At 36.0% G+C, this 27,764-nt stretch overlaps 1 protein-coding gene across 2 annotated transcripts in view; it reads right to left on the bottom strand.

The window, feature by feature from the left end:
* Window positions 1–27,764, bottom strand: part of chm (CHM Rab escort protein) — a 60,580-nt gene that overhangs the window by 16,824 nt on the left and 15,992 nt on the right. For both annotated transcript variants that reach the window (XM_016518652.1, XM_016518653.1), the window contains exons 5-12: window positions 25,905–26,259; window positions 24,905–25,021; window positions 24,203–24,323; window positions 21,964–22,186; window positions 10,684–10,761; window positions 4,291–4,395; window positions 2,067–2,130; window positions 621–717 (exon numbers count right to left, since the gene is read on the bottom strand). In XM_016518652.1, the coding sequence (XP_016374138.1) occupies window positions 621–717; window positions 2,067–2,130; window positions 4,291–4,395; window positions 10,684–10,761; window positions 21,964–22,186; window positions 24,203–24,323; window positions 24,905–25,021; window positions 25,905–26,259 (1,160 nt within the window). The remainder of the gene's footprint in view (window positions 1–620; window positions 718–2,066; window positions 2,131–4,290; window positions 4,396–10,683; window positions 10,762–21,963; window positions 22,187–24,202; window positions 24,324–24,904; window positions 25,022–25,904; window positions 26,260–27,764) is intronic.

Below are 27,764 nucleotides of genomic sequence, written 5' to 3'. Positions count from 1 at the left end.
AGTTCCGGTGCTTGATTCTGATTGGCTGAGCCGCGTTCGAAGCTGTTGTAAATTACTCTACAAACATACACCTTTGTTTACGTTTGTGTGTTGCTCGGCAACCACTTTGTTGGAACCACAACTGTTTCTGAGGAACTACATTGTTTGGTGGAAGAATACTGTTTTTATTTATATCATTACACTTTATTTGCACTGTTTTATTCGGTGAAACCTTACTACGTATATGGAATAACCGTTTTATAAAAGCAATAAGCCCTGTGAAGCCGTGGTTTACAGTGAATTTATAACAGCTTAAGGGGGTTTTACAACGCCCCTTAGCTGTTATAAATTCTCTGCAAACCACGGCTTCTTGGGGCTTATTGCTTTATTTGGTGAGCAAAAATACACATATATATATTTTGGCCCTGTAGAATTTAACTTAATACAAAAATGGTACACTATCCATTAATAGGTTGTTGGTACATTTTGGAACTGGCAAAAGGAAGAATTGCTAATTGTTTGGAAATCATTGTTACGCTTGACAAAGCGTGGTGCAACATGCATTTACCATATGATTATGGTAACTGTATAACTGATGTGTGATCATGGCATGAATGTATTGTGGTGGATGTGTAACTCACAGGTGCCAGGCATGCAGGTCATGGAGGAGGAACAAAGCTCCACCATCCTCACAGCTGGTGCAGAAGATTCCAGAGGAGGAATCGTCACCAATGAGATCTGCCATTAAAACAGGAAACATACTATCTTATAGTTTACATAAAACATATGACTGACATGCCGATTCTCCCTGGCACTACAAACATAGTGCAGAATCACAAACATATTTTATTTTGCCCATATTGTAAGTTTGTAGAGTAAATACTGGCATAGATGATAATGCAAACAAGGCAGAGCTAAACCGAGAGCTAGACTGTGTAACAGGATCTATATAATCCGGTTATGTTTTCATACAGTCCTTGGGTTAAACTATGTTAAAACTGCTTTTTAATCAAGTCCAAGTGCGACAACTATGCCAACAAAAAAAAAAGAGTGAAAGAGGAAGAGAAAGCGTTGACCGAATGCTCGTTTGGCGACTGTCATTCCAAAGGACGAATGGCTAATTAAAACTAGCCTGAATATTTAATTACGTTTTGTCACACACAGTCATGTAATATTCCATTTCCACACCGTGTCAAGACACTGATATTAATTTCTGTTCGCTGAGGCTAATGAGCATAAATTACACCCACTTTTCCTTCCTCTCCTGATCTGCTTTGAATATTCAAGCATGAATACCTGATGGAGAGCAAATTGGGCTGCGATTCAGAAGGTATGCTGACCACTCCACTTCTTTTCCTGGACTCTGGTGGACAGCACTCAAATTAGCCTAAGAGGATGCTTGCGTGTCACCATCCACTCTCGCATCAGAAAGATTTATTTATCCAATTCTAAACCAGTAACAGCAAACAGAATTACTGTCCTTTCATTGAACTGGTTATTTTTTCCTCTCATAATTCACTTTAGAATGCTACGCTTGAGAACGGGACGTCAAAACTATTGTAACGATCCCACAAATCGGCTCTGATGTTTTGTTGCATCTATGCCTGCTGGATCTTGGACGTGTCCCAAGAATCCATCCAAATATGATATGCAGCATAAAAAAGATGTAATGCAATACAAGTTGAAAAGCAAAAGTGCAAGGCGGGCAAGAAACGTGCTTCACAAACACACGCACAGCAGAGATGGGTCAATGCCCTTTAAACGTGCATGTGAATATTCAAAAAAAGGAAAGAAAGAAACACAAAAGAAAAAGGAACGAACAAAAGAACAAATAAGAACTAAGAGAAAAACAAACAGAAGAACAAATAAAAGCACGAAAGAATGAACAAACAAAAGAATAAACGAAAGAAACGAAAAAAACAAAAACAAATTAAAGAACATCAAATAGAACAAGCAGAAAAACAAATAAAAGTATGAACAACCACAAGAATTAGCAAACAAAAGAACATACAAAATTAAATAAAAGAACAAATGAAAGTACAAACAACTGAATTAAATAAAAATAAATGAAAAAGAAAACTTTATACCTGCTGATCAGATTCTGAAGGTAGTACAGATCTGTCTGTGATGAGCACTGCTCGAGATATCTGCCTGTGAAGATGGAGAAAGAGAATTAGAATAAAAAAAAAAAAAACTTTAAAAAGACTAGGAAAAAGAAGAGAACATATATCATGAAGGAGATTATCAGAAAAGAGAAAATTCAAACTGACCCTAAATCACATTTTGCCTTTTCAATTTACAGTAATTGCAATGAATAGTTCGCCCAAAAATGAAAATTCTGAACACATATGACTTTCTTGCTTTTGGAAACAACAAAAGATGTTTCAAAAAATTTTGTTGCTGCTCTTTCAATACCATGAAATCATAGACTGACCAGTGGATGTTCTTTGCTTCATTGCAGAGATTTTTCAAAAAATCTTTGCTTCAGCATATACAAACTTGGCACAATGTGTCCAAACATCAGCTTTTATGTTCCACAGAAGAAAGTCCGACGGGTTTAGAAAAACGAGAATTGAAAAGGCAAGTGGGACTTAGGGTCGTCACCAGTGTTGGGCAGTAACACGTTACTGTAATTTGATTACTTTTTTAGTAACGGAGTAATTTAACGCGTTATAATTTTAATAATGAAAAAGGTAACGTAACTAGTAATATAACTAATTACTAATTACTTTTGAAATAAAGTAATCAGAACAGTAACGTGATTACTTTTAAAAGGAGTAATCAGTAATTTGATTAAATTTTCAAGTAACTTGTAACTTGCCCAACACTGGTCGTCACACAAAGACAACTAAGAATATATATGATATTAGGGCTGGACGAGCAGATTAAACAGGTCTTAAGGAAACTTTTGGCTTGTTTCCCAAGGGCGCAATGAGCAAAATAATGCAGCGCATTAAATTCAATGCATCGAGCAAAATAATGCTGCGCATTAAATTGTCGCCTGAGCGTCGTCTTGTCTTCTTCAGCCTGCGCGTGAGGCGTCTTCTTCTTCTTTCTTTACGGCGGATCGCAGACTTATAAGTGCATTACCGCCACCTGTCTAATCAAATGGACCACTGACACTCTATCTACAATCTCAATTGGGAGTGTGGTCCATTTGAGAGATAGGTGGCGGTAATGCACTTATAAGTCTGCGATCCGCTGTAAAGAAAGAAGAAGAAGACGCCTCACGCGCAGGCTGAAGAAGACAAGACGACGCTCAGGACAGTTCAGGCTCCGTTTGTGTTATACTGAAGAAACAAAGTCAACTACATCTTGGATGCCCTGGGGGTAAGCAGATAAACTTCAAATTTAAATTTTTGGGTGAACTATCCCTTTAACTTTGCATGGTGAGATGCGAGTGCCGCAGTCATATTTGTCCGTCTAAAAAATGCGCTGAATTTGCGTTCTGTGTGAATGGCTTAGTTTCAGTTTTAACCTTTTCAACATTTTCTACGCATTGAGCTACTATATTTCTCTAATATTTTGAATGAATAATGCAGCAACTGCACGTCTCGTGGGCTAGTCTAACAAAACATTAAAATGCATTAAGATGCAACAACGTCACTTACATCATCACCGCATCTCGTGCTCCTGACGCACACCTAACATTTGATTGTACTATTTTTGCATTCAAATGCAAATGTTTATTTTAAATTCGACTTATATAAATTTTTTTATTCACAATCTCCACATCACAGGCAGGCACAGCACTCAATTCAGCATGTGTTCGTGTTTGTGTGTGCTGTCTGCGTCACTCATAGCACGTGCCTATATCGTGCACATTTCTATATCGAAATTTTTTTTATATCGTTATCAAAGAAGGTGTACCGTCGATAAATATCGATACCGTTTTATCGCCCAGGCCTATATGATATGGACCACTTTTATAATGATTTCATGGTGCTTTTATAGATTTTATCACCATTTACTTTCATTATATGGAAATTATTCAAAACATCTCATTTTGCATTTCACAAAGAAGTCATTATGTATGTTAGGAAAAACAAATGTATAATGTTATAATTACAATAAATTAAATACAACTTTTAAAAAGTTACCATTTTGGTTATATTGGAGGTATAAAGTGTTTTTATTTTTTTAATATTATTAAATATATAAGAAAGTGCAAGTGAAATGTTAACACTGTAGAGCCCTGCTCTTCATTATAACAGCTGGATGGGATGCTCAATATCTGTTTTTCATGGTAGAAATGACAGTTTGTCAGTAATTACAGAAATGAATACTAATTTCACTTTATTATGTGCTTACCTGTAAGCTGTGCTCTGTCTTTGTTCATCTCTTATGTACGAATCTTCAACCACAAAATGACTGCAGCTGATCTTCTGACCACGTGTATCAATCACAGCTTTAACTCTATGACGTATGAATACAGAAGATGCATCAGGACAAGGAAAAACTGCAAGCCTTTCTTTACCCAAAAAAACCTGCTTTAATCACAAAAGGGTCAAGAGACGGTCAGATTATGATTTGAAGATAAAATATTAAAAGACTAGAGCATCATATATTAGCTGTCTCATCCTTCATGGGTCAGGTGGTTGCTTCTAAAAACTCTTTTTATAAAGAGAAGTGGCCTGCCATTGCATATGCATCACTATAGGAATACGTGGTGCTTTGGCATTTTTGTCAATAAATAAGTCATATTTTTGTATTGTTGGAATAAATCAGATTTTAAGCAATTTTTGTTTGCATGTCTACTGTGTGTCAGTTAATATCAAAACGGAAAATTTGGATCCCAAAACAAAACCAGACATGAACCACTAGCTTAGGGCACAGGTTTGACCTTTCCTCCTTTAATCTCTGCAACCGAGAAGGAAAAGAGCGAGTGAGAGAGAAAAAGGAGGAACAGAGGAGAATCTGTTGGCTTGTTATGTCAAGAGTTATAAATGTGCTTTATAGGGCTCATTATCCAAACTAATGGGCTGGGGGTGACATCCTTGAAATGGACTTTCACAACACAATAAAGGGGCAAGAGAGCGTCTCCCTCCCCTGACGAAAAGTCAGGCCTCGGAATAATTCTCCCCCCAATGCCCAGATTGACTGCAGGACAGATCTGTTTATGTAAATGAAGATTTATTTACTCGGAGGAACTAGCAGAGGAAGTGGAGGGCTTCCAATCAATCGTCAGCCAATGGGGTGAAAGAAAGCAATATGGGACACATTTCACAAACCTAACACACTTGAGGGCCTCCGTAGCAGGTCGCTTTTGCTCACAGGAAGCTGCTTCTGAGTCAAGCGAACCAACTACTTATTTACGTAAATGACTGCAGGGCTATATCTAAAAGCGTTTCAGGCCAATTGACAATTTCAGGTCAATCTTTCATTTTATGATGTACAAATATTTTTATCCTTTAACTCCAACATTCGTTTTAATGTGTATTGAAAGCTGATATTGTTAATTATGTGATTTCAGTTTTGATTGTATTGTTTTCATTACAGCAAATTAAAAACCTAATGAATTATATAAATTATACAATGTATACAGTTTATATAGTGAGAATTATATATAATAATAAACATATAATTTTTTTGTCTTCACAAAAATCCTAACTTCAAGTAATTCATTAAGTTTTTATGAATAATGGAATGTGAACCTAATCATTTTTTTTACAGAATGTACACAAATTTTTATGCATATAAAAGATTTTGATACAAATATCATAACAGTAACAAAAATGATGGAATTACTTGGGCAAGCAGAAAAAAATCCTTATACGAGTCCTGGATTGAATTTTGTTCAAAATTTTTTATTAACAATATGTTTTGCAATTATCTGCAGTGTTCTCTCAGTACTCCATGTAAGGAGTTTTATATATAAGTGCATAAGTTTCTTCTGTCAGGGTGCATAAAACACTGAAATAGTGCTAATGATTCCGTTTCACTTGCAACCAAGGCCAGCGTTGGCTTTGTAGATCATCATAAGCATTCATAAATCACCTTCATAAACTATGTCAGTGGCCTCTGAACCAATCAGCGTGATAACCTTGCACCCAACGATGCATGCGTTCAAACTCATTTGAATTTTATATACTTCTGTGCAAATGTGGTTTTGTGTAGGCTAAACAGATCATATGCTGAATGACACCATGACGGATATTACAAGCAAGAAGCTAATTTGTCTTGGTAAATATTGCATAAAATAGTATGCCATTGTTTTAAATCACTGAAAGAATTGGTGTACACATTAACTCGCGTATGGACAAAAGAGGAAATACAAATTTTTAAAAATATTTTGTGCATTAAATTTCCAACTTGGATAGTCAACATAGCATATGGGTTGGGTGCTTTCTTCAATGTAACCCAAAAAAAGGGATTTGATCACCGGGCCGCCACGAGTGACAGAAGAAATCATCACAGGCCACTCAAAGAGTTGAGTTCAGTTGACGTGTGAAATGAACTTGGACAAATGAATTCGGATACGTGATTGAGTTGCCTGTCGAGGCGGTAACAAACCGGACAGCGCTGGACCGTCCTCCGTATGGAGTGGCAGGGGGGATTTGAGGGGCTGTAATCCTCTGCTGCATTATTAATCTGGCTCTACCCTTTTCAGCTTTATGTCTGTAATAAGAGCAGACATAGGGCGGTAATTTATGATGCCAGGGAAATTAAAATCATTGTTCAGCCTGCCAGACACCTTGCCAGCTTTTTTTCTTCACCTTCATGAAACTTTTTCCATCGAAGATGTATGGCGCTAACCTCCAGCGCAGGGCTGACTCCACACGGGGCGCCACTGGTGGAGGGCACGGATGGTCCGCGCTACACTCTAGGCGATGCTTTATAGACTGAGCTCAGGGTCTGACGGACACCTTGGTTTGGAGCTCTGCCAGCTCCCATCCCAGCCCTGGTCAGCGGAGTCTGGCTCCTATCCAATATGGATGAAAGGATTCGCCTTGAAACTTCTAAGTGCTCCAGTTATATTGGGGTTCTTGTATTTAGGGGCATCAGTGGCGATTAGGAAGAATGTACAGTAAATTATCAATTAAGGTCATCTTGGTTGTTTTTCATATGCTACGTTAAGTTTTGAGGAACACTTCTTGCTGGGCCGCTCAAGTAGAACTGACAGTAGGGACGGCATCAGGGACAGATGCCACATATCAAAACTGACCTCCGTCAAATGACCTACTAAAAGAGTGAATAAACATCTGAAAAGTACGTTGGGAGAACAAATTATTAAAGTTATCCGCTTGGTTCAAGAATAAATGTTACCATTTAATATATATATACATATACATACACATACACATACACACACACACATATATATATATATATATATATATATGAAAAACCACTTCTTAAAATGTCATTTATTTCTCAAAAAGTTGGCCAGGTTAATGAATGGGTACTGATACACATTTTTGTGATTACATTTGATTCTGATTCACAAGCTTTTGTTTAGATTCAATTCAGTTTTCCATTTGTTTTGATTCATTTTGATTTGGTTTTATGTAATTTTCATTCAATTCTGAGTCATTCTGTCATATTTCGGTTATAATGTTGAAATATGAAACAAATCCTCTTTCGGCTACTGCTGTAAATTATATAAGGAATCTTTATATTTAATATTAATTATAATATATCATTACTACTAGATTTTAATAGTATTTTAAAAATTAACAACATGACCCACAGTTAACTGCTATTTATTTATCAGATGAATATATCGAAAAACTGATATTTAAAAAGTTTTGATTTTATGTTTTAGTTTTAATTTAAAGGTGACCTATTATGCCCCTTTCTACAATATGTAATACAAGTCTCAGGTGTCCCCAGAATGTGTCTGTAAAGTTTCAGCTCAAAATACCCCACAGATCATTTATTATATCATTTTGATACCTATTTTGAGTGGAAGCAGAAACACACTGTTTTCGTGCATGTATCTTTAAATGCAAAATAACTTCTGCTCCCCACCCCCTTTTCCAGAATAGGACTGTGCCTTTACAGCTCATGTCAGATACTCTGATAAAAAAAATAAATCTGTTTTGGTTTTGATTATCACGTTTATAGCGCTGAAATCATGCGTTTTATAGCCATATTAGTTTAAACTTCTGATATAGGGTTTTCTGAGCGCACACATCCGGAGCAGGCGCACAGAAAGCGGCTGTCACACGGCATGTGAGACTTCTAAACTAAGTTCTCTTTCATGTCTTATTGCGCTTAAACTGTCAAATACACACAAGTTCATGTTAAAAACACACAAGTTACAAAAACAGTCTGTTATGTTTGTGAAGGTAAACACCTGGGAAAGAGATTGCATGTTTATATTAGATCTGTGTGGCAGCAGGGTAATATACAATAAATAAATAAATCCACTGCTCTCTTGTCTCCTCTGAGGCTGGGACTCTAAATAGTGATCTGTGCTCGTCTGTGCAGCTAACGATAGAACAGTTTGCATGCTTTGCTCGAACTTTAGCCATGGCATTAGAACTGGTATACCGTTGTCGCTTGCGAAAACAGAGTGGAATCGTGCAAATAAAGGGGAGGTGATATTATAATAAGATCCCTTTGCCACGTCACGAAGGGAGCGAAATCTGACGCACTTGTTTTTTCAGATGCTTGAAGAAAAAGGCTTACCAAAACAAAGTTACTGGGTTAATCTTTTTCACATTTCCTGGGTTGGTAGATGCACCGGGGACCCGGTTATAGCACTTAAAACTGGAAAAAGTCAGATTTTCATGATATGTCACCTTTAAAATAGAGGTCAACCAATAGTGGATTTTACCGATACCGATAGCTAGGTTGGACCATATTGGCCAATACCGATTAATCAACCGATAGCTTTTTAAATGGATACTGAATGAAAACTAAAATAGTGCTTAACTATTTTTTTTTAAAAACAGTACTGAACCATACTTTGTAAATTAATAAAAATAGAATTATTATATTAATCATTAAAGTTAGCTCATAGTTTCATAGTAAATGAACAATGTGACATAGATGAGTTTGAAGTTCGGTGTTTAAAAAAACAGACCAAATGGAAAAAGAAAGCGCAATCTATATTATAGCTCAATAAATTAAGCATACTTTATTAGAGCCATAGAAAGACAAACGTTTAGCTGAAAAAATGAACAATACACAATTTTACAGCCTAGGGTGAAGTCATTATGTACATTAACAAGGATTTGGGACAAATATAATGTAATTTAATGGAAAACTATGTGAATGGCGTTCTGTGGCGTGGCAGGATTTTCCGTCGACTGCATTTAAATCGACATCTGAAGTGTCCTGCACTGTGCAGGCTGCCGCACCCTCACGTATCAAAACATACAACACGAGGTGTCAGTGATTTCCGCCTCTATAGGCCGCTCTCGCACTGTATAATGACAGCGGACCCTTCTCAGCAGCTCCTTCAATGAAAAAAAACCTGAAAAACTATCGCCATGGATTTTTGATAGTTCCAGCACTCAACTATCGGTGCCGATTAATCGGCAAAACCGATATATCAGTTGACCTCTTATTTAAAATAATTTATTTTATGTAAACCTGTTATTATAATAACAATGTTAAAATTATTATACATTGTCATTTGTTCAGACTACACTGGTTGCACATTTTTTGATTCACTAAAAAGAACTGGTTCATGAGAGTCATTTGTATATGAATCAAACTACAATGTTTACTCTGCATGTTATAACTCAATAGATTTCCACATATGCCATTAAAATTCAATTTGGACCCAGGGAAAATTACGTATTTTGCCGTGGACTGGTAGATTCAGTAACAGTAACAGATGTGCTGCTGCGGAGTATAAGAAGGTTTTTGTAATTTTAAGAATTTATACTGAGATCGCAATTAATCAGAGAAGCAGCCATAATTGGGTTGATATGCCTAATTACTAGCTTACGAGCAATTTATGATTTTCTGATAAACGACAGGAAAATGCATCTAATTTGAGCATTGCTGCACTGGCATGATATGCCATAGCCTTTACACTAGTAAGCTAATGCTATCACATGTGTAAGTGTCCGTGCGCTACATCCAGAGGAATCCAAGCCCCCTGGGTCATTCACCAGCAAGATGAAAGAAACTCAATATATTGCCAAAGAGAAGGCCAAAGAATGAGGAAGGAATAAAGAGAGAGGGGAAAAACATCCCGATCTAACCTAGTTTATGACAACAATCCACCTTTGAAACTCATTAAAGGCCTTTCTGGTGGGGCCTGACGCACATTATCAGCACAGATTAATCAAGGGAGACGGGAGATGAACTCTCATTTTTTAAGAGGCAGCAACAGAGGGCTTTTTTGTCTTCAGATGAAAATCAATTAGTGGAGGTAAGGCCACGAGGAAAAAGCAGCATCACTCATCGCCGGCCCAAGTGGCAGAGTCTGTGATTTGTCTTCCGAGCTCGGCTGCTTAAGGGGGGCTGGTACCGCTGTCTCCCAGAAAATTAATTTCATATCTATATTCCGAATATTCCCCCCCACCCATTCACTCATGTGCGCCATCTCTTGGCCTTGTTTTTGAGTACCCTGTACACAAATGAGCTCCGATCAGCCTTGGGATGCTGAAGTGGTGTGAATCAACCAGAGGAGGAAGTAAATCTACTTACCTAATTGAATTTCGGTGTCTTATGAGTTGTTGTTTTTTTGTTGAAATGCGTGTTGTTAATGTGTAAGATGTGAATCAGTGGTGAACTACTTACTTGTTAGACGCCTTGTCCACAACCAGGCACTGCACTGAGTGTCGCAGACAATAAATTCCTCCAAATACGGCACACATTCTGCAGGGAGACAAAAAAAGTAACACCTTACATACACTTGCATTTATATATATGACATCCAGTCTGTATGGACCCGCTAAACAGCTGTAATTGCAGCTGATGGCATGACATTAAAAGGGCTGATCACACCTTGTCCACACGAAAAGGACAAAATCCAATTCATTTGACAAGGCAAAAATGTCACCAAGATCTTAAAATGTGTTAACTTTACAAGTAAAGCTTTTTGTCGTGTAGTCTCGCGATCTTGTGGTGATAAAGTATAGCAGCATAATTAAACTATAAACAAGGACAAAGTGATTCAAATATTCTTAAGCTTGGAGACAATGTCAGACAAAGAGACAGACAAAAAGATGAATGGACAGACCAACAGACAGACAGAAGCTGTGATATAATAGCTGACTTTGTGTGATTGCACATAGTTGAATTATTAATATTAAGAATAACACAATAGTAAAAGTAACTATTTATATATTGGTGTCTAATATATTACCTTTTTTGGAGTTTTACAAAAGCTAATAAGCAATTTGAGGCTGTGAGTTACTGACACTTTAGATGATTACACCCTTAACCATAGTAAAAATTAGTTTACTGCGCACTCTCTCATGGGTTAAATGAATGAATGAATGAATAAATAAATAAATAAAGATGATTTATTACAATTATAGATCTATTTAATTTTCATGATTTATTTGCCATCGTATTTTTTAATTGTTTTTGAAAGGATTCGCTTATGCTCACGAAGGGTGCATTTATTTAATCAAAAACACAGTAAAAATATACATTAAAAAAATTTGAAATATTACTACTATTTAATTACTATTTAATTTTAAAATTGATGGCAAAGCTAAAATGTTCAGCATCATTACTTGAGTCTTCAGTCTCACAAGATCCTTCAGAAATCCTTATAATATGCTGAATTGTCTTATTATTAGTATTAATTATGTTATTATTACCATTTACTATTATTATCAACATTGGAATAAATAACAGGAATTAATTATATTTTAAAATATATTCAGACAAAAATCTTTGAAACCGTAATATTTCACAATATTATTGTTTTTACTCTATTTTGATTAAATAAATACAGCCTTGGTGAGCACACATATTTAGAAAACAAATAACCCTTATTAACATATTCTTTCATTAACAAGGCATAAATATACACCAAAAGAAATCCTGGGGGTACAGACCCGCCACCTTGTATGCCACAGGCAAGAAGGCCAAAGGTTAGGTATTAGGCCACATAAACATGTTTAAAGACACAGATGGTGAGATTTTGCTGTTCACTCCAAGGGGAAAAAACTTCTGGCCTTGTCTACCCAGATTAATATAGAGACATGGCATCTTAATAAAGTGCAAAGATAAAAAAAAACAAAAACAGAGAGGCTAAATCTGCCAGCAATCATCTGGGCCCATCTCCTGTCCTCCACAGAACCCCATAGAGGCAGCGGGGAAGCCCTTTGATGTCATTAACCCTAACTGACAGACGTTTAAGCTGATATTACTCTAATTAACTGCCCGCTGTCGGTCGCAATGATGCAGTCGGGCAGAGTGCGTGGGCACTGCCTTTCCCTCTCCAGGCCCCAGCACTCGCCCTGGCGACATCACTCGCCATCACGGCTAAATTAACAGTTGTGAAAATCCAGTACCCCCACAAGCCCCTGCTCTTTATAGCCTCTAAATGGCATTTCAGTTCCTATCAAGATGGGAATCAGGGGACGTGATTTTTTAATACGGTAGCAAAACAATGGAGGCCATTAATAGCCCAACGCCATGACAGCGCGCTCACCGATGATTTATGAGTTTGTGTATAATTTGATTATGCTATTAATTCCACTGATTACAGCTGCAGCGAGTGTGGAGAAGGTCACATCCAAAATAAATCTTCGACAACTCCCTCTTTCTCGTCACCTAACACCCTACCCCCCCTTCACCCCGCCGACATCCCCACAAAACAACTGCCTCCAACTAGTTATTTCTGTAATTAAAAAGTAATGTAACAAGAAGCACAAACAAGCTTCGGGCTCTAATGGCAACATCACGGCAGAGCTTCAAATAAATTGAACAGAGTCTTGTAAGGACGGAGGCTTTATTCATGCCGCAGGAAACGCAATGGTATGATATCCTAGCATTTTCAGAGATAACAGGTTGAGATAGCTGAAGGCTGCAATCCATAACGAATTTCACTTTGCGAGTTAAGATGCTCTACTTTGTGTTACTGATATTGATCTATAAAAAGGATATTAAGGTGAATTTTAAAAATGGACATTCTTAAAGCTACTTGGTACTATAAGCTTCAATTTGTGCAAAAATATTAAACATACACTACTGTTCAAAAGTTCACTACTGTTCAAGAGTCAATAAGATTTTAATGTTTTTGTAAGTCGTCTCTTATGTTCACCAATTATTTGGTCAAAAAAATACACCAAAAACAGTAAGATTGTGAAATATTCTTACAGTTTTTAGTGTCACACAATCCTTCAGAAATCAAATCTAACGTGCTGATTTGGTCCACAAGACACACTCATTGCTTAATATTTTTGTGGAAACTGTGATACATTATTTCCAGGATTCTTTGAGGAATAGAAATTTCAAAAGAACAGAATTTACAGTGGGGGAAATATTTATTTGATCCCCTGCTGATTTTGTAAGTTTGCCCACTTACAAAGAAATTAAGGGTCTGTAATTTTTTTGATAGGTTTATTTTAACGTATAGAGACAGAATACCAACCAAAAAATCCAGAAAAAACACATTATATAAAGGTTAGAAATTGATTTGCATTTCAGTGAGTGAAATAAGTATTTGATCCCCAAGCAAAACATGACTTAGTACTTGGTGCAGAAACCCTTGTTGGCAAGCACAGAGGTAAGATGTTTCTTGTAGTTGGTCATCAGGTTTGCACACATCTCAGGAGGGATTTTGATCCACTCCTCTTTACAGATCCGCTCTAAATCCTTAAGGTTTCTTGGCTGTCGTTTGGAAACTCGAAGTTGAGGCGAGATCTTGCACGGAGCTCGAGACTGAGGCCGATTGATGGTTGTTTTGTATTTCTTCCATCTCCGAATAGTCGCACCAACAGTTGTGTCCTTCTCACCAAGCTTCTTGCTGAAGGTCTTGTAGACCATTCCAGCCTTGTGCAGATCTACAATCTTGTCTCTGACATCCTTTGACAGCTCTTTGGTCTTGCCCATGGTGGTGGGAGAGGTTGGAATGGAAGATACAGATTGTGTGGACAGGTGTCTTATACACCTAACGAGCTGACATTAGGAGTAACTTCTTAAAGTGACAGGATTAATCTGTGTTCCACATGGGCACATAACCAATCTGTGGGAGCCAGAATTCTTGCTGGTTGGTAGGGGATCAAATACTTATTTCACTCACTGAAATGCAAATTTCAAATGCAAATTAATCAATTTCTAACCTTTATATAATGTGTTTTTTCTGGATTTTTGGGTTGATATTCTGTCTCTATCCGTTAAAATAAACCTACCATAAAAATTACAGGCCCTTCATTTCTTTGTAAGTGGGCAAACTTCAATCAGCAAGGGATCAAATAAATATTTCCCCCCCCCTGTATTTGAAACTGAATTTTTTTAATTTTTTTGTAACAATGTAAAGGTCTTTACTTTCACTTTTTGATCAATTGAACTCAACCTTGCTGAATAAAAGAATTCATATCTTTCAAAAAAAAAAATTTGAAATGTAGTATAACTAAGCATAGAACAAATAAATAATATAGATTATTTTGAAAGACAGCACTCTTAAAAATAAAGGTGCTTAAAAGGTTCTTCACAGCGATGACATAGAAGAACCATTTTTGGTTCTACAAAGAACCATTCAGTCAAAGGTTTTTTAAAGAACCATCTCTTTCTTACCTTTTTATAATCTAAAGAACCTTCTTTCGCCACAAAGAACCTTTTGTGAAACAAAGGTTCTTCAGATGTTAAAGGTTCTTTATGGAAACATTTAGACAAAAAGGTTCTTCTATGGAATCGTGAAGCACCTTTATATTTAAGAGTGAAATTAAAGATAATTAAACTAAAGTAAAGATAAGATAAGAAACTGTACTTTTATTATTGATTAATTTAACCCCATTTTAAGCACAAATGCACACACACCAACTCACTCCTTCAGGTTAATTAGACTAAGCCTGTAAATAAGCACTATCAGGGTTCTTACTAATAAAGCAAAATTAAATTCCAGAACTTTTTTTATTTTTTTAGTTTTCAAGGACTAAAATCAGAGATCTCAGATATTGATCAAACAATATCGTTATTATCTTTAAAATTCTAATAAATAAACAAAACAAAATTGTACAAATAAAGTGCAGCACATGCAAAGCATGCATTGAATGTGGCAACTTTAACATTTGAAAGGATACTATGGCAAAGTTACTGCTTATTTTAGTTATATTTCCTTATTCAAACTAATTTCATATATATATACTGCCTTTTAAAAATTCAAGTACTTTTCAAGTACCTATTCATAAATATGGCTGTTTTCAAGAGTTTTCCAGGATTAAATTTCAAAAAGCTAAATTCAAGTACTTCAAGCACCTTGTATGAACCCTGTACTATGTCTAAATCTTAAAATAGGCAGAAACAATTAGAAAATTCTATGTTTTCACCCTGTGTGTTGTGATTCACCCTGTGTGAGTCCCTCAATTGTTCGCAGTATGAAAGAATTGATCTCAAAATCATATTCATTGTTGTAAAGGGTTCAGATATGAAGAATATGCTGGAAAACCAAAGCATGTGCAGGACCTGGAGGATTTTTCTAAAGAACAGTGGGCTGTTTAACTGCTCGGGACAAACAAGGGACTCACAAACAACTTATGAAACTCAAGTTGTGGATCATCCAAGTAATGGCAACAAGGTAAAGTTCACACTGTTCCCACAACACTGAGAATGTTTAATGGGATGCTCGACAAAAACATGAACGATTATAACTCTTTGTGTGTTGTTAGCTTAAGCACACCGTGTTTGTCTATACATAATAAACTTGGACATTTTATGACCATTTAATGCAAAAAAAAAAAAAAAAAACAAGCTATCAGAATATCATCTTACATTTTGGCCATATAAATATCATCACCTGCACCAAATTGCATAATTTTGGTTAGTTTGGGCCTCTAAATATTAATAATATTGAGGTGTTTCTTCTTCCTCCTTAACTATGAACTCCATATTCTCACTATATCATACTACATCAGGAAAAAGGTAAATCGCATTGTAACAAAAAAAAAAAAAAAAAAAAAAAAAAAAACACAATTCCAATGGGTTCACATACTTATGCCACTGTACAAAAATAAATTGAAATAAAGTTACAAAAAATAAAATAAATAATTAAAAGGGCCTTTTGACTATTTATGTCTGTTTGATGAGAACCCAAAAATTACAGCTCACCCTCTTTAAACAAAAGAGCAAAACATTCTGCACAATTTCCCAGCAGATAGTCAATAATGGGCCGGAATTGAAGCCATTAATCTAAAAAATCTTGAATGCATCCCTTGTGACCTGTTAGATCTCAGTCTATTAAACAAAAGGAAGAAAAGCTTGACTCACTTGATTAAAGCAACACAACAACAACAAAAAACCTGATGCCACATTTGGACATGCTGCTGCTCCTCAAAAGCCAAGCCTGGTTTGGAGGAAAAAAATAAATAAAAATGGAGCGCCCATGGGAGGCCCCCGAAAAAAAGAGAGGTTTTATTAGCGTTCTGTGTGCGTCGACAATAAATCCCCTTACTGTGCAGGAGACGCTAAACAAACAAAATTACCACACGCAGCAAAGACCACTTACCTGTCAGGTTCATTGCCTGCAAATTCGCTTGTAATCAAGGGTGCTGGAAGCCGAGTGGGGGGCTAATGGTTGGCCAATAATTAAAAGAAAACAAAGCGCCATGCTGGCTGGCAGGCCTTTCTCTGCGAAAATTAAATCCTGTTTGGATCTGAATAAATTAAATGTTTATTGCTCCCCGAGAACACACGGTAAAGGGGGAGGAAAACGAATGACAGAGAGGAAACGCGACATATGAGGGAATGCTGCGAAGACAATCATCGGCTAATTAATGCATTTCCCCATCCTCTCAATCTGTTTCTGTTTGACTGTTGTCTGATTGGAGCGCCGTGATCGCAGGTGCAAATCATAACCTGCCACGGCCAAATGTGTTTACCGGGCTGAATGGATCACGCCGGCTCCAAAAAACATCCCGGCGACCGAGACGGGGGAACCGGAATGGAGCGCAGAAGACGAAAGATGGCAGTCAAAGTGCCAAAGGTTATTTAGAAATTAAAAAGTCTCTGCTGTCAAAACTTGAGGGATAATGCGGGTGAGGACGGTAAAGCATTTCATCACTATATTAGTGGAGCTGCTCGCTGATCTGTGAATAACTGAGAGAGTGAGCATTATTGAGCTTGCACCTCCATCTATCCATCTATCACCTGCAAGCAGGTATCAGCGTGATGAATGAACCTGCCTCCCTCGCTTGCTCTCTCCTTCTGACTTTTGTCTCTCAATCCCTCGCATTTGTCCCTTCTGAGGTCCATCTCTTTCCTCTCTTTTTCCTCCTGTCACCTCTCTCTGTGGTGCTTTATTAAAGTCTTTTAATCCTCTAGTAGACTCACCTGTCTGCTCTGGCATTCTGTAACTGTGTAACACACATTCGCAAATGGCACAGGTGGTATAAAATAAAAATTCTCCCTATCTATTTTCTAAATGAATGTAATAGATCATATTTTTCACATTTTTTAATGTTTTGATTTCGTAATTTTTAATCATAATGTTGTAACTGGACAACGGCCTTCTCTCTGGTGACGTATGCAAGACTTTTCTAATCATTTAATCTGCTTAAACCCTGCCCCTGCAAGCTTGTGCTAATCTATCTCCATTTTTGAGTGCAACTGTGTCCCCGACCAACTTTTTTTCTTTTTTGATAATCTGTTACACTCGGATTTACTTAACAATATGAAAGAAAAAATCTGGCGCTACAATGTAACAAATGATTTCACGAAGTCGTAAATAAAACAGATTACTGGAGTATGTTTTACAAGAAAGTACAACTTTAGGCTTTCTACTTCAGAATTAACACAAACAATTGAGTGACAAGTGGACACCAAATTTTTTTCAGCCTACTTTAGTTTCATCACAACATAAAGGAATAGTTCATGCAAAAATGCTAATTTTGTAATCATTTAATTCAACCTCATGTTGTTCCAAACCTGTTTGACTGACTTTCTTTGTGGAACACAAATGTGTCCCTGGATTTTCAGATGATGTATAAATCTCAATTTTGAAAAATTGACACTCAAGACTGGTTTTGTGGTCCAGGGTCACAAATGGAGATATTTTGATTAATTCCAAGCTGCTCTTTTCCATTTAAAGAAACTTTACTATTGAGCTCCAAAACTTTATTTTATTTTATTTTATATAATTTAAAAGTAGTCCCAGGGTATCTGAAGAGTTTTTAAAATCAAATGTAAGACTTTTTAAGACCTGCACAAATAAAACTAATGCTATATGTCCATCCAGAACAAACCTATATAATCTCAAATTAAATCATTTATCTCAGATTAAACAGGGTGATCGCAAATGTAAAATACTTAAAGGGTTAGTTCACCCAAAATGAAAATTCCGTCATTAATTACTCACCCTCATTTCATTCCAAACCCGTAGGACCTTCATTCATCTTCAGAACACCAATTAAGATATTTTTGATGATAGTTTTCTGTCCCTGCATAGACAGCAACGTAACGACACGTTCAAGGCCCAGAAAAGTAGTAAAAAGATCAAATAGATAAAATAGTCCATGTGACAACAGTGGTTCAACCTTAATTTTATGACGCTACGAGAATACTTTTTGTGAGCAAAGAAAACAAAAATAATGACTTTATTCGACAATTTCTTCTCTTCCATTTCAGTCTTTGATGCGTCGTGGTAATCTTGTTAACGCACGTCAACGACTGACACAGAAGAGAAAGTATTATCCTTCCCGTGTTTCCTTTCCTCGATTGAATTAAATGCCATACAGCTTATTGTGTGACCAAGATACCAATAATAAAAAGCAATATGCATCTGCATCACATTTATAAGGTGCGTTTTAACCGTGAACATGCAGTTTAACAATGACAATAGACAACATCATGATTTCCGTTTATCCCTCCTCATATTTAAGACCTATTAAAATGATGATTAAGACTTGTGTTATACACATAAGATATTTAATACTTTTTATGACTTTAAATTTGATAGAACTGAATTTAAGATACTTTAAAACTTTTAAGGACCCACAGGGACCCTGGGTCAATATTGCACACTGTATTGTCTCCTGGAGCCATTCAAATAGCTTTAGTTTTCTAGGCTACTTTCATGGTGCTTTCTTGTCATTTGAGCTTGATGACCCGAATTCCTTTCTCTATATGGAAAAGAGCAGCCAGGACATTCTTCAAAGTATCTTCTTTTGTGTTCTATGCAAGAAAGTCATGAAGGTTTGGTATGACATGATGGTGATTACATTGGCATTTGTAGTAGGTGAACTATTTCTTTATTTATTTAGCAAACATGGTCTTTTTTTTGGGATGCAACATCCATTTTGTAAACCGTCACTGACGATTAAAAATAAATACTCAGTGCGCAATTTTAAAATGAATTCATGGAGAAAAATAAAGTCAGCGGCGACAACTGTTTCTTGCGTTCCCTCCGCAGATGATGGACAGCTTGCAGGTGGGTTCATGCCTCAGTGCGCTAGCGTGCTTATCTGAATGTCGGCAAGGGTGATTAGTGGAAAACTATGGAAATCAAAAATGCTAATTAATCTGCCTCACAGACGAGGCGGCGCATTAAAATTCGCAGGTCTCTCAGATGAGACACGTCAAGCTTAAATTGTGAGTTGGAGGGTTAAGTTGCCTTTATGTGGAATTATGATAAAATCGTATCACAGAACATGATTACATAAGAGCAAACACTGTTCAGAAACTTCAGCCGACACAATCAAATGAAATATTGATGTCTATCTGACGCGTTTACATTGTAAGCGACATTTGCTAATTTGCTGATCTATTTTAGCACATCAGCTATACAAGCTTATTGACATAACGTGTATGTAAAAAGAACTTTTTCTAAGATTGGAGTCATATGTGCATTTTAGATAAACACTCCACTGCTCTGCTTGTCTTTGGGGAGATGTTCTCTGTAACCTGGCCTGACGCCAGCTCATGGTTTCTGTGATGATGATTCCTCTCAGCAGCACACGGCTGAAGACTGCTCGTCTCTAAGTGCCACCGTTTCACAGCACTGCTCCCAGCAGACTCGAAGTGCTAAAAGCAAACACTAACAGTCCTGCAGAGCTCTGACCCTCCTCCTAACCCTCCTGCTTCCTCCCTTCCCCCTCAGAGCTGGGAGGATGTGAGCTAAAAGTGAGCTGTAAAGAACCTTGAGTTGAATATTAAGGGGGATATATCATGTTTTCTGACTGAGTTCCACTTTTTTATTTTTTTGCCAAAATGTCATTATTTTTTCTTATTAGCAATTTTTTACTCTCAGACTTAAACAACCAGTTTTGTTGCCGTGCCATTAACTCACTCCCCAAAAGCATTAAAAAAAAAGAAAAAAAAAAAAGTTGCTAGTCACTGCCAGCATTTTTGATTATTTTCACAAAACTTTCATGGCCCCCAGAATATTTAATTGTATGAATATCTGAACATGCAATGTGTCAAAAGAAAGAACATAGCTTCTGCTTCATGCATTTTTTCAACACTGGAATGTGGGTAAATTTAATTAAAAAAGGAACATTTTGAGCAGAAAAAAAAGAGAAGACAGTAGATCACTTCCATCAACACCTCCAAGAGCTTCCTATACCACTTCCTGGGTTGACATTTCATTCAGTAACATTAAGCAGTTTTGATTTATATGCTGTTTAATGTTGGATGATCACGTTATTTTACATATGCATTTGCTTACATATGCTATCGTTTGTTTCTGCTACTTCTTTGCCTATGTTTATCCAGAGATTCTGTACTCTTGCAGAAGATGCGTAATAGCACCGTATAACATGGAAATCCGGAAAATTCTGTCAATGTTGGGGAAAGTGTTTAGATGACCTGATTGCATTTGAAAGGTGTTATTTTAGTATCAGTGAGATACAATTAGATTTTACTAATATTTTAAAATTCGTTTTTTTTTAAATATATTTTTATATATCGTTTTTATTTCAATTTAAATAATTTTGTTGTGTGATTTTGTCACTTTTATTAGTTTTTTAAAGGGATAGTCCACCCAAAAATGAAAATCTGATGTTTTTCTGCTTACCCCCAGGGCATCCAAGATGTAGGTGACTTTGTTTCTTCAGTAGAACACAAACGAAGAAACAAAACCAAATTAAACCCTGCGGCTCGTGACGATACATTGATGTGTAAAGACACAAAACGATCGGTCTGTGCAAGAAACTGAACAGTATTTATATTTCTCAAATGGACCATTGACACTCCTAATTGAGATTGTAGATAGAGTGTCAGTGGTCCATTTGAGAGATAGGTGGCGGTAATACACTTATAAGTCTGAGATCTGCCATAAAGCAAGAAGAAGAAGAAAACGCATCATGCGCCGGCTGTCGAGGACGTGCTCAGGACGCGCTCAGGACAGTTCGGACATTGCGTGAATCAGAGGTAAAAAACTATATAAATACTGCTCAGTTTCTTGCACAGACCGATCGTTTTGTGTCTTTACACATCAATGTATCGTCACGAGCCGCAGGGTTTAATTTGGTTTTGTTTGTGTATGTTTTTTTGACTCTCAAAGCCGTGATTCCCATTCACTTCCATTATAAGACTGACAGACTGCAACGGTTTGAGTTAAAAATCTTCGTTTGTGTTCTACTGAAGAAACAAAGTCACCTACATCTTGGATGCCCTTGGGGGTAAGCAGATAAACATCAAATGTTCATTTTTGGGTGGACTATCCCTTTAATGTCTATAGAGTTTTCATTAATTTTTATTTTAGTACATCAAGTAAAACTAATTTAAAATGAGAAATTAATAAAAAAAAAAAAAAGTAGTTCATTTTTTTATTTTTATTTTATTACAGACAGTTTATTTTCAAAATTTTTTTATGGTTTTAGTTTTAGGTAACTAGAATAACCCTGATGTGAAATGACCCGACAAAGTCTTCTGCTCCTTTCTGTAACAGTATTCTGTATAGTTTACCTGCAAAAGCATTGTGGGATTTCTCCCAGGCCGTACAGAGGGAACAGGAAGGGAGTGTTGCCGTAGCGACCCAAGCATCGCAGGAAGTGCTGCGTGGCCTTTAGTCCTTCCTCCGTAAGGGTCTGCTGCGTCACCATAGCGATGGAGTGCAGGACGAAGTCTTGCAGGTTCTCAGTGAGCTTCTTGTTCTTCAGGAACTCTCTGAATGGTTCCTCGGTATAGTCTACAATAAGGACAATTTCAAATGTTTATAGTGTAAAAGGATAATGTGACCTCCCACTCAGCCTGTCACTAATGAATGAAAGGCTCTTTTATTTCCAAAGTAGTTATTATTGCATGTTGAATAATATTGTAATAACATAAAAGCTGCAATTTACCTCATGTCAGTGTGACTGAGTCAATACAGCTATAGATTAAAGACAACATGAAACGCCAATCAATTCAGCGGGCAATATCCACCTAATATTGCAATGCGGAAGCAAGCTATTTTCTGTGAATGTGTGAAACTTCTGATTCATTTACTGGATTAGGTAAATAACTAGATGAATAACAAAGTGCAGTAAACGGTAAAATGAATTGTGCTACAAAGCAATAAGTTCAATGTCAAGCATAGAACACTGCTTTTGTACACTAGTTAAAATAACTGTAAGCAAATGAGACTGGAAGCCTTGCACATTCAAGTTAGAAATGTCCACATCTGCTCTAATACTAAAAATACTATTGACGCAGATTGAAAAACTAGATCATTTTCTGCATAATGTGCAGAACTTTGAATACTGTTTCTGTTGTGATTATGAAAAACATATGATTGGGAGTTGGCTTATTTCAATTTATTGATGATTATATATTTGCATAAAGGTCCTTGATATGCCATCGTAGGCAATCCAAAACATAACACTGGGTAAAAGAAAGTCCATAGAATGAAGAAAACTCTTATCACAACTTAATTATTGCTTGAATTAAAAAAATGTAGATACATTTTTTTTTTTTCAAAAATGATTTTTTTTTTTTTTTTTTCAATTTATATGTCATTGTTACATCACAATTGTTCATTTTGACCTTTTTTTAATTACCAAAAATGTTAGGTCGACAGGGACTTTCAATGTTTTTTTTTTTCAGTAGTTTTCTTAATCATTTTTCAGAAAATGTATATGTACAGTGGGTACGGAAACAGAGCCCTGACTTAAACCCAATTGAGCATCTCTGGAGAGACCTAAAAATGGCTGTCCACCAACGTTTACCGTCCAACCTGACAGAACTGGAGAGGATTTGCAAGGAGGAATGGCAGAGGATCCCCAAATCCATGTGTGAAAAACTTGTTGCATCTTTCCTAAAAAGACTCATGGCTGTATTAGATCAAGAGGGTGCTTCTACTAAATACTGAGCATTTTTCAGTTTTTCTTTTTTAATAAATCTGCAAAGATGTCAACAATTCTGTGTTTTTCTGTCAATATGGGGTGCTGTGTGTACATTAATGAGGAAAAAAAATTAACTTAAATGATTTTAGCAAATGGCTGCAATATAACAAAGAGTGAAAAATTTAAGGGGGTCTGAATACTTTCCGTACCCACTGTATATTATCTATATTTATTCATTCAAATTAGTTTGACATTGTGATGAAAATTAAGAGGGAAATAATGTAGGGTGGGGCTTGATTTAATGCACTGCCATTTGACTGGACTGTGGATGTTTGGCTGATATTATTGGTTAGGATGATATTATTGGTTAATAATAATATTATTAATATTATTGGTTAATAATAATATTTCTTAAAAATTTTAGTTTTTCACTAACCACGCATAAATGTTGTTTTCTCAAAAACACAAATATGTACATTCATGCTGAATACATATTATTGTAGCCCAGTTTGTGCTGATTGCAGTGTAATCAGACTTTAGCCATTAATATGTTTTTAAGATACTGAAAAAAACACAAATGTCAGGGCATGTCAAAACTTCTCCAGGGCCCCAAACCCCCCTCAGACCCCAGAGGATTAATTTTTTTTAACTTTGAAATATGTTTTTCTTTAAAATAACATGCACTGATGAATTGTGCTCAATAAGACAAACAACATTCACTAACAAAGTGAAAAAAGTTCGATTTTGATTTCATGTTGACTTTAAGAACAAAATTCTAGATTTCTAATCTGACCTGAAATCTACAGTAAATGTCTGTGGTAGATCTCTGATGTTGCATGTGAATCCGAGAGCTGCGGGGAAACAAACACAAGGGGTCATACCCTGGTACTCCTCTGGGTGCTGCTCAAAGTCCAGACAGAAGGTAAGAAACTTCATCAGCATGCGTTTCTCCACCACAGTCAGCTGCTTACTGGCAAACACATCTGCCCGTGAACACGGGACCTTCAGGGGAGGAAGAAACAGGACAGAGCAGGTTAAAGTAGTGACATGTATGTGCATATATTAGTGCATACACAAATACACATCCTCAGTACAGAGGATGTAACAATTGTGAGAAAAAGGCTTACCTTTAGCCCTGAATTACTCACACAGATGGATTTTGCATTACAATGCTGCATTTAATATTTTTAGTGAAATGAGAAACACCTTTTGCGTCAATGTTCTTATCAGGTACATTAGTAAATAGAAATGGATAAATCAAGCAGTAAATCAATTTAATCATTTTATCTTAGCTGAACCGCTCTAATAATTTGAATCAGGATGCTTCATATTAGACCTAAAATATAATGCAGTCATGAGGAAAAGATGAAGTACACAGAATTTTGGAATGGGAAGGAAAAATAAATAAAATAAAATATCATTGCAACCCTACATAGAACAAGCGGTTTGGAAAAATGGTTGCATTATTTATTTATTTTTTGGCTAAAATATCAGTTTTTGTTAAATATCAATTTTCCTTTTGATCATTTTTACATTTATTTGATTCTGTTAATAGGATTTATTGAAAAAGATCAGCTCCATACCTGTTTCACTTTTCCATTTCTGCAGGTGAGGATACGTCCGATGTTCTTGAACTCTGCGTAACGGCTCACATTAGATTTGATGAGCAGATCCACCAGTGCACCACGTGAATACATCAACTTTGAAGAGGGTCAAAGAGAACACTATAAATTTCATTTCATTGCCATCTAAGTTCATTTTAAGCTAGATGCCAGACTGTGATCACTACATGATGAAGTACGACTTAGAAAGTCATTTTAATTGTTTAAAGCTAGGGATGCCATGGTGAGGAAATTTTCCCACTGATTAATAAACTTGACAACATCAATATTACCAATTACACCACACATTTTACAAGATAAGATATTTTTCCCTTCCTTTGAGCAAAACAAATGCTAGAAAATAGTGGATTCATTATTATTCTTAAAAACACAAATCAATTGGTTTGAGTAGGGCAAACCTAAATTTTAGTATTAATTTAAACAAATGAACTTTTATGAGTATTTAGAACTTTCTTTTTCTTCATTAAACTGACACATTTCAAGTACTCTGAAGAGTTTTATTGTTTTGAATTTAATAAAATTGTTTCTTTTAATTTAGAGAAACTCTAATTTAGAGTGTTACATTTATTAAAATCAAGTGTTACATATATAAATATATTGTGCAATATTAGTGTCAAGTGAGTGATTTAGTAGTTTGATGTTTTGCTATGCTAATTTCGAGCTTAGTTTGGTCTATATTGTCTAAATGATCTATATTGCCTTACTCATTTAGCAATTGCTATGCTAATCAAATAATTATGTTACCAATTAGCATGTTAGCATTTACTGTATTAACTAGTTATAGCAAGATAAGTTTCCACTACTAAAAATAATTAAGTTGAGATTACATGATAATTTTAAGTGTTTTAGAATTTTACGAATTCTTTTCAGCTGATTTTCATTAAATAAAGCAGTTCTTGGTTTACTATTATTTTCTTTTTATTATCTAATATTTTGAGTATTATATTTATTTAAACAATACCTTGGAGACAAGGTCGATGTTGAATCTGCGTCCCTCTTTTACCAACTTTTGATATGTTATCTTCTTTTCCACATCTACAGGTGGATCTGCAGGGCTGCTGATCGGCTGCGGATCTTTCTCTTCCTGTGATTGGCTGGGTTCTGAAATGTCAGATGTATGCTGCTCCTCCTTAGGCTCAGAGACTTTGTGCTCCTCGTTCTGCGTCTTCGCATCGGATGCTGTGGTGTCATCACCAGTAACTGTGTCTTGAGCCTCTGTAGAGTCCCCGGTGGTCTCTTCTGATACAGTCTCAGCATTCACGGGCTGACAGCTTGTTAACGGGGCCTTCGTTTCATCTTCTTTCTCTTCTTCCTCACTATAAAGGACAAATAATAAATACCTTTTGACGCTCTTTAATGTTGTGTGACAGATCGCTTTAGCCACACAGGTTCAAGCAGCACGTGAACCGATCATGTCTTCCTCTTTACTACTATTTACAGCACCAAATAAGCATAAATGAACATGAGAAGGTATGTTGAAAGAAACAGAACAATTTACTGAAATGTACTGTCTCTCATGTAATCTCTCAATCAATGTTTCAACTGCAGAAAGAAGTCAATAAAATAGCTTGGAAAAATCATGGAAAGACAGTCAATGTCCTTAGCTGGGTTTGCTAAATTAATGCACTATATTACATGTTCATAATAACATGTTATTCAGTATTTAATGTATGTTTGAATAATGTCATGACAACAAGTTTTTATTAAAGCCACAAATTAAATGGTTAGATTTCTTAAAGGAACACTCCACTATTTTTGAAAATAGGCTCATTTTTCAACTCCCCTAGAGTTAAACAGTTGAGTTTTACCGTTTTCGAATCCATTCAGCCGATCTCCGGGTCTGGCAGTAGCACTTTTAGCTGTAACTTAGCATAGATCATAGAATCTGATTAGACTGTTAGCATCTCGCTCAAAAATGACCAAAGAGTTTCTATATTTTTCCTATTTAAGACTTGACTCTTCTGCAGTTCTTCTGTAGTTCTGTAGTTGTAAGACCGACGGAAAATGAAAAGTTGCGATTTTCTAGGCCGATATGGCTAGGAACTATACTCTCATTCCGGCGTAATAATCAAGGAACTTTGCTGCAGTTAATCCAGAGAATAACAATTTTTTCTGAGACCGAGAGAAACCGAAAGATGAGTCATCATTTAAAAGCAAAAGCTTAGGGCAGCATGATATATCAACTTCCAGTATGTCCTTCAGAGTCTTAGATGCCTGTTTCCAGAAATGATTAACTTCCAGGGTTTCTACAGACATGAACAAGTTAAATTTAAGACTTTTTAAGACCTTTTTAATACCACCTTATATGAAATTTAAGACCTAAACCTGTAATGGAAATACACATTTTATTACATACATATGTAATATTTAATGTGTTTAAATTAAAAAGAAAACTAAATATAATTTCTGTAATAAATTATATTTATTACTACGATATACAGTGAACTTGTGATATTGTACAGTGATACAATTTTCCATACAAAATATCCCTGCAAAATAACTGCATCACTGAGATTTTTGATCAATAAATTCAATATACACTATAGGGCTGCTACCAGTCAGATCAAATAATTTACACTGCAAAGAACAATAATTACAACTGCAATAAATAATGTTATGAGGTTAATGTTTTAAATGCATTTATGAATATACAAATAAGAACAATCCAGACATAAGCTGCATCTGAAGTGGCATTTAGAAGTATTTACACACTGTTTAATGCAGAAAATTAATGCATTTAACCTGCAGTTACAAATGCATAAATAATTTGATATATTAAACATAAAACGTTGAATACTGATATTTAAAATAATTTAAAAAG

This window comes from Sinocyclocheilus rhinocerous, unplaced genomic scaffold (assembly GCF_001515625.1).
Source record: "Sinocyclocheilus rhinocerous isolate Xijiao unplaced genomic scaffold, SAMN03320098_v1.1 scaffold387, whole genome shotgun sequence".
Classification (NCBI taxonomy): Eukaryota; Metazoa; Chordata; class Actinopteri; order Cypriniformes; family Cyprinidae; genus Sinocyclocheilus; species Sinocyclocheilus rhinocerous.
This window is presented reverse-complemented; position numbering and strand designations above follow the sequence as displayed.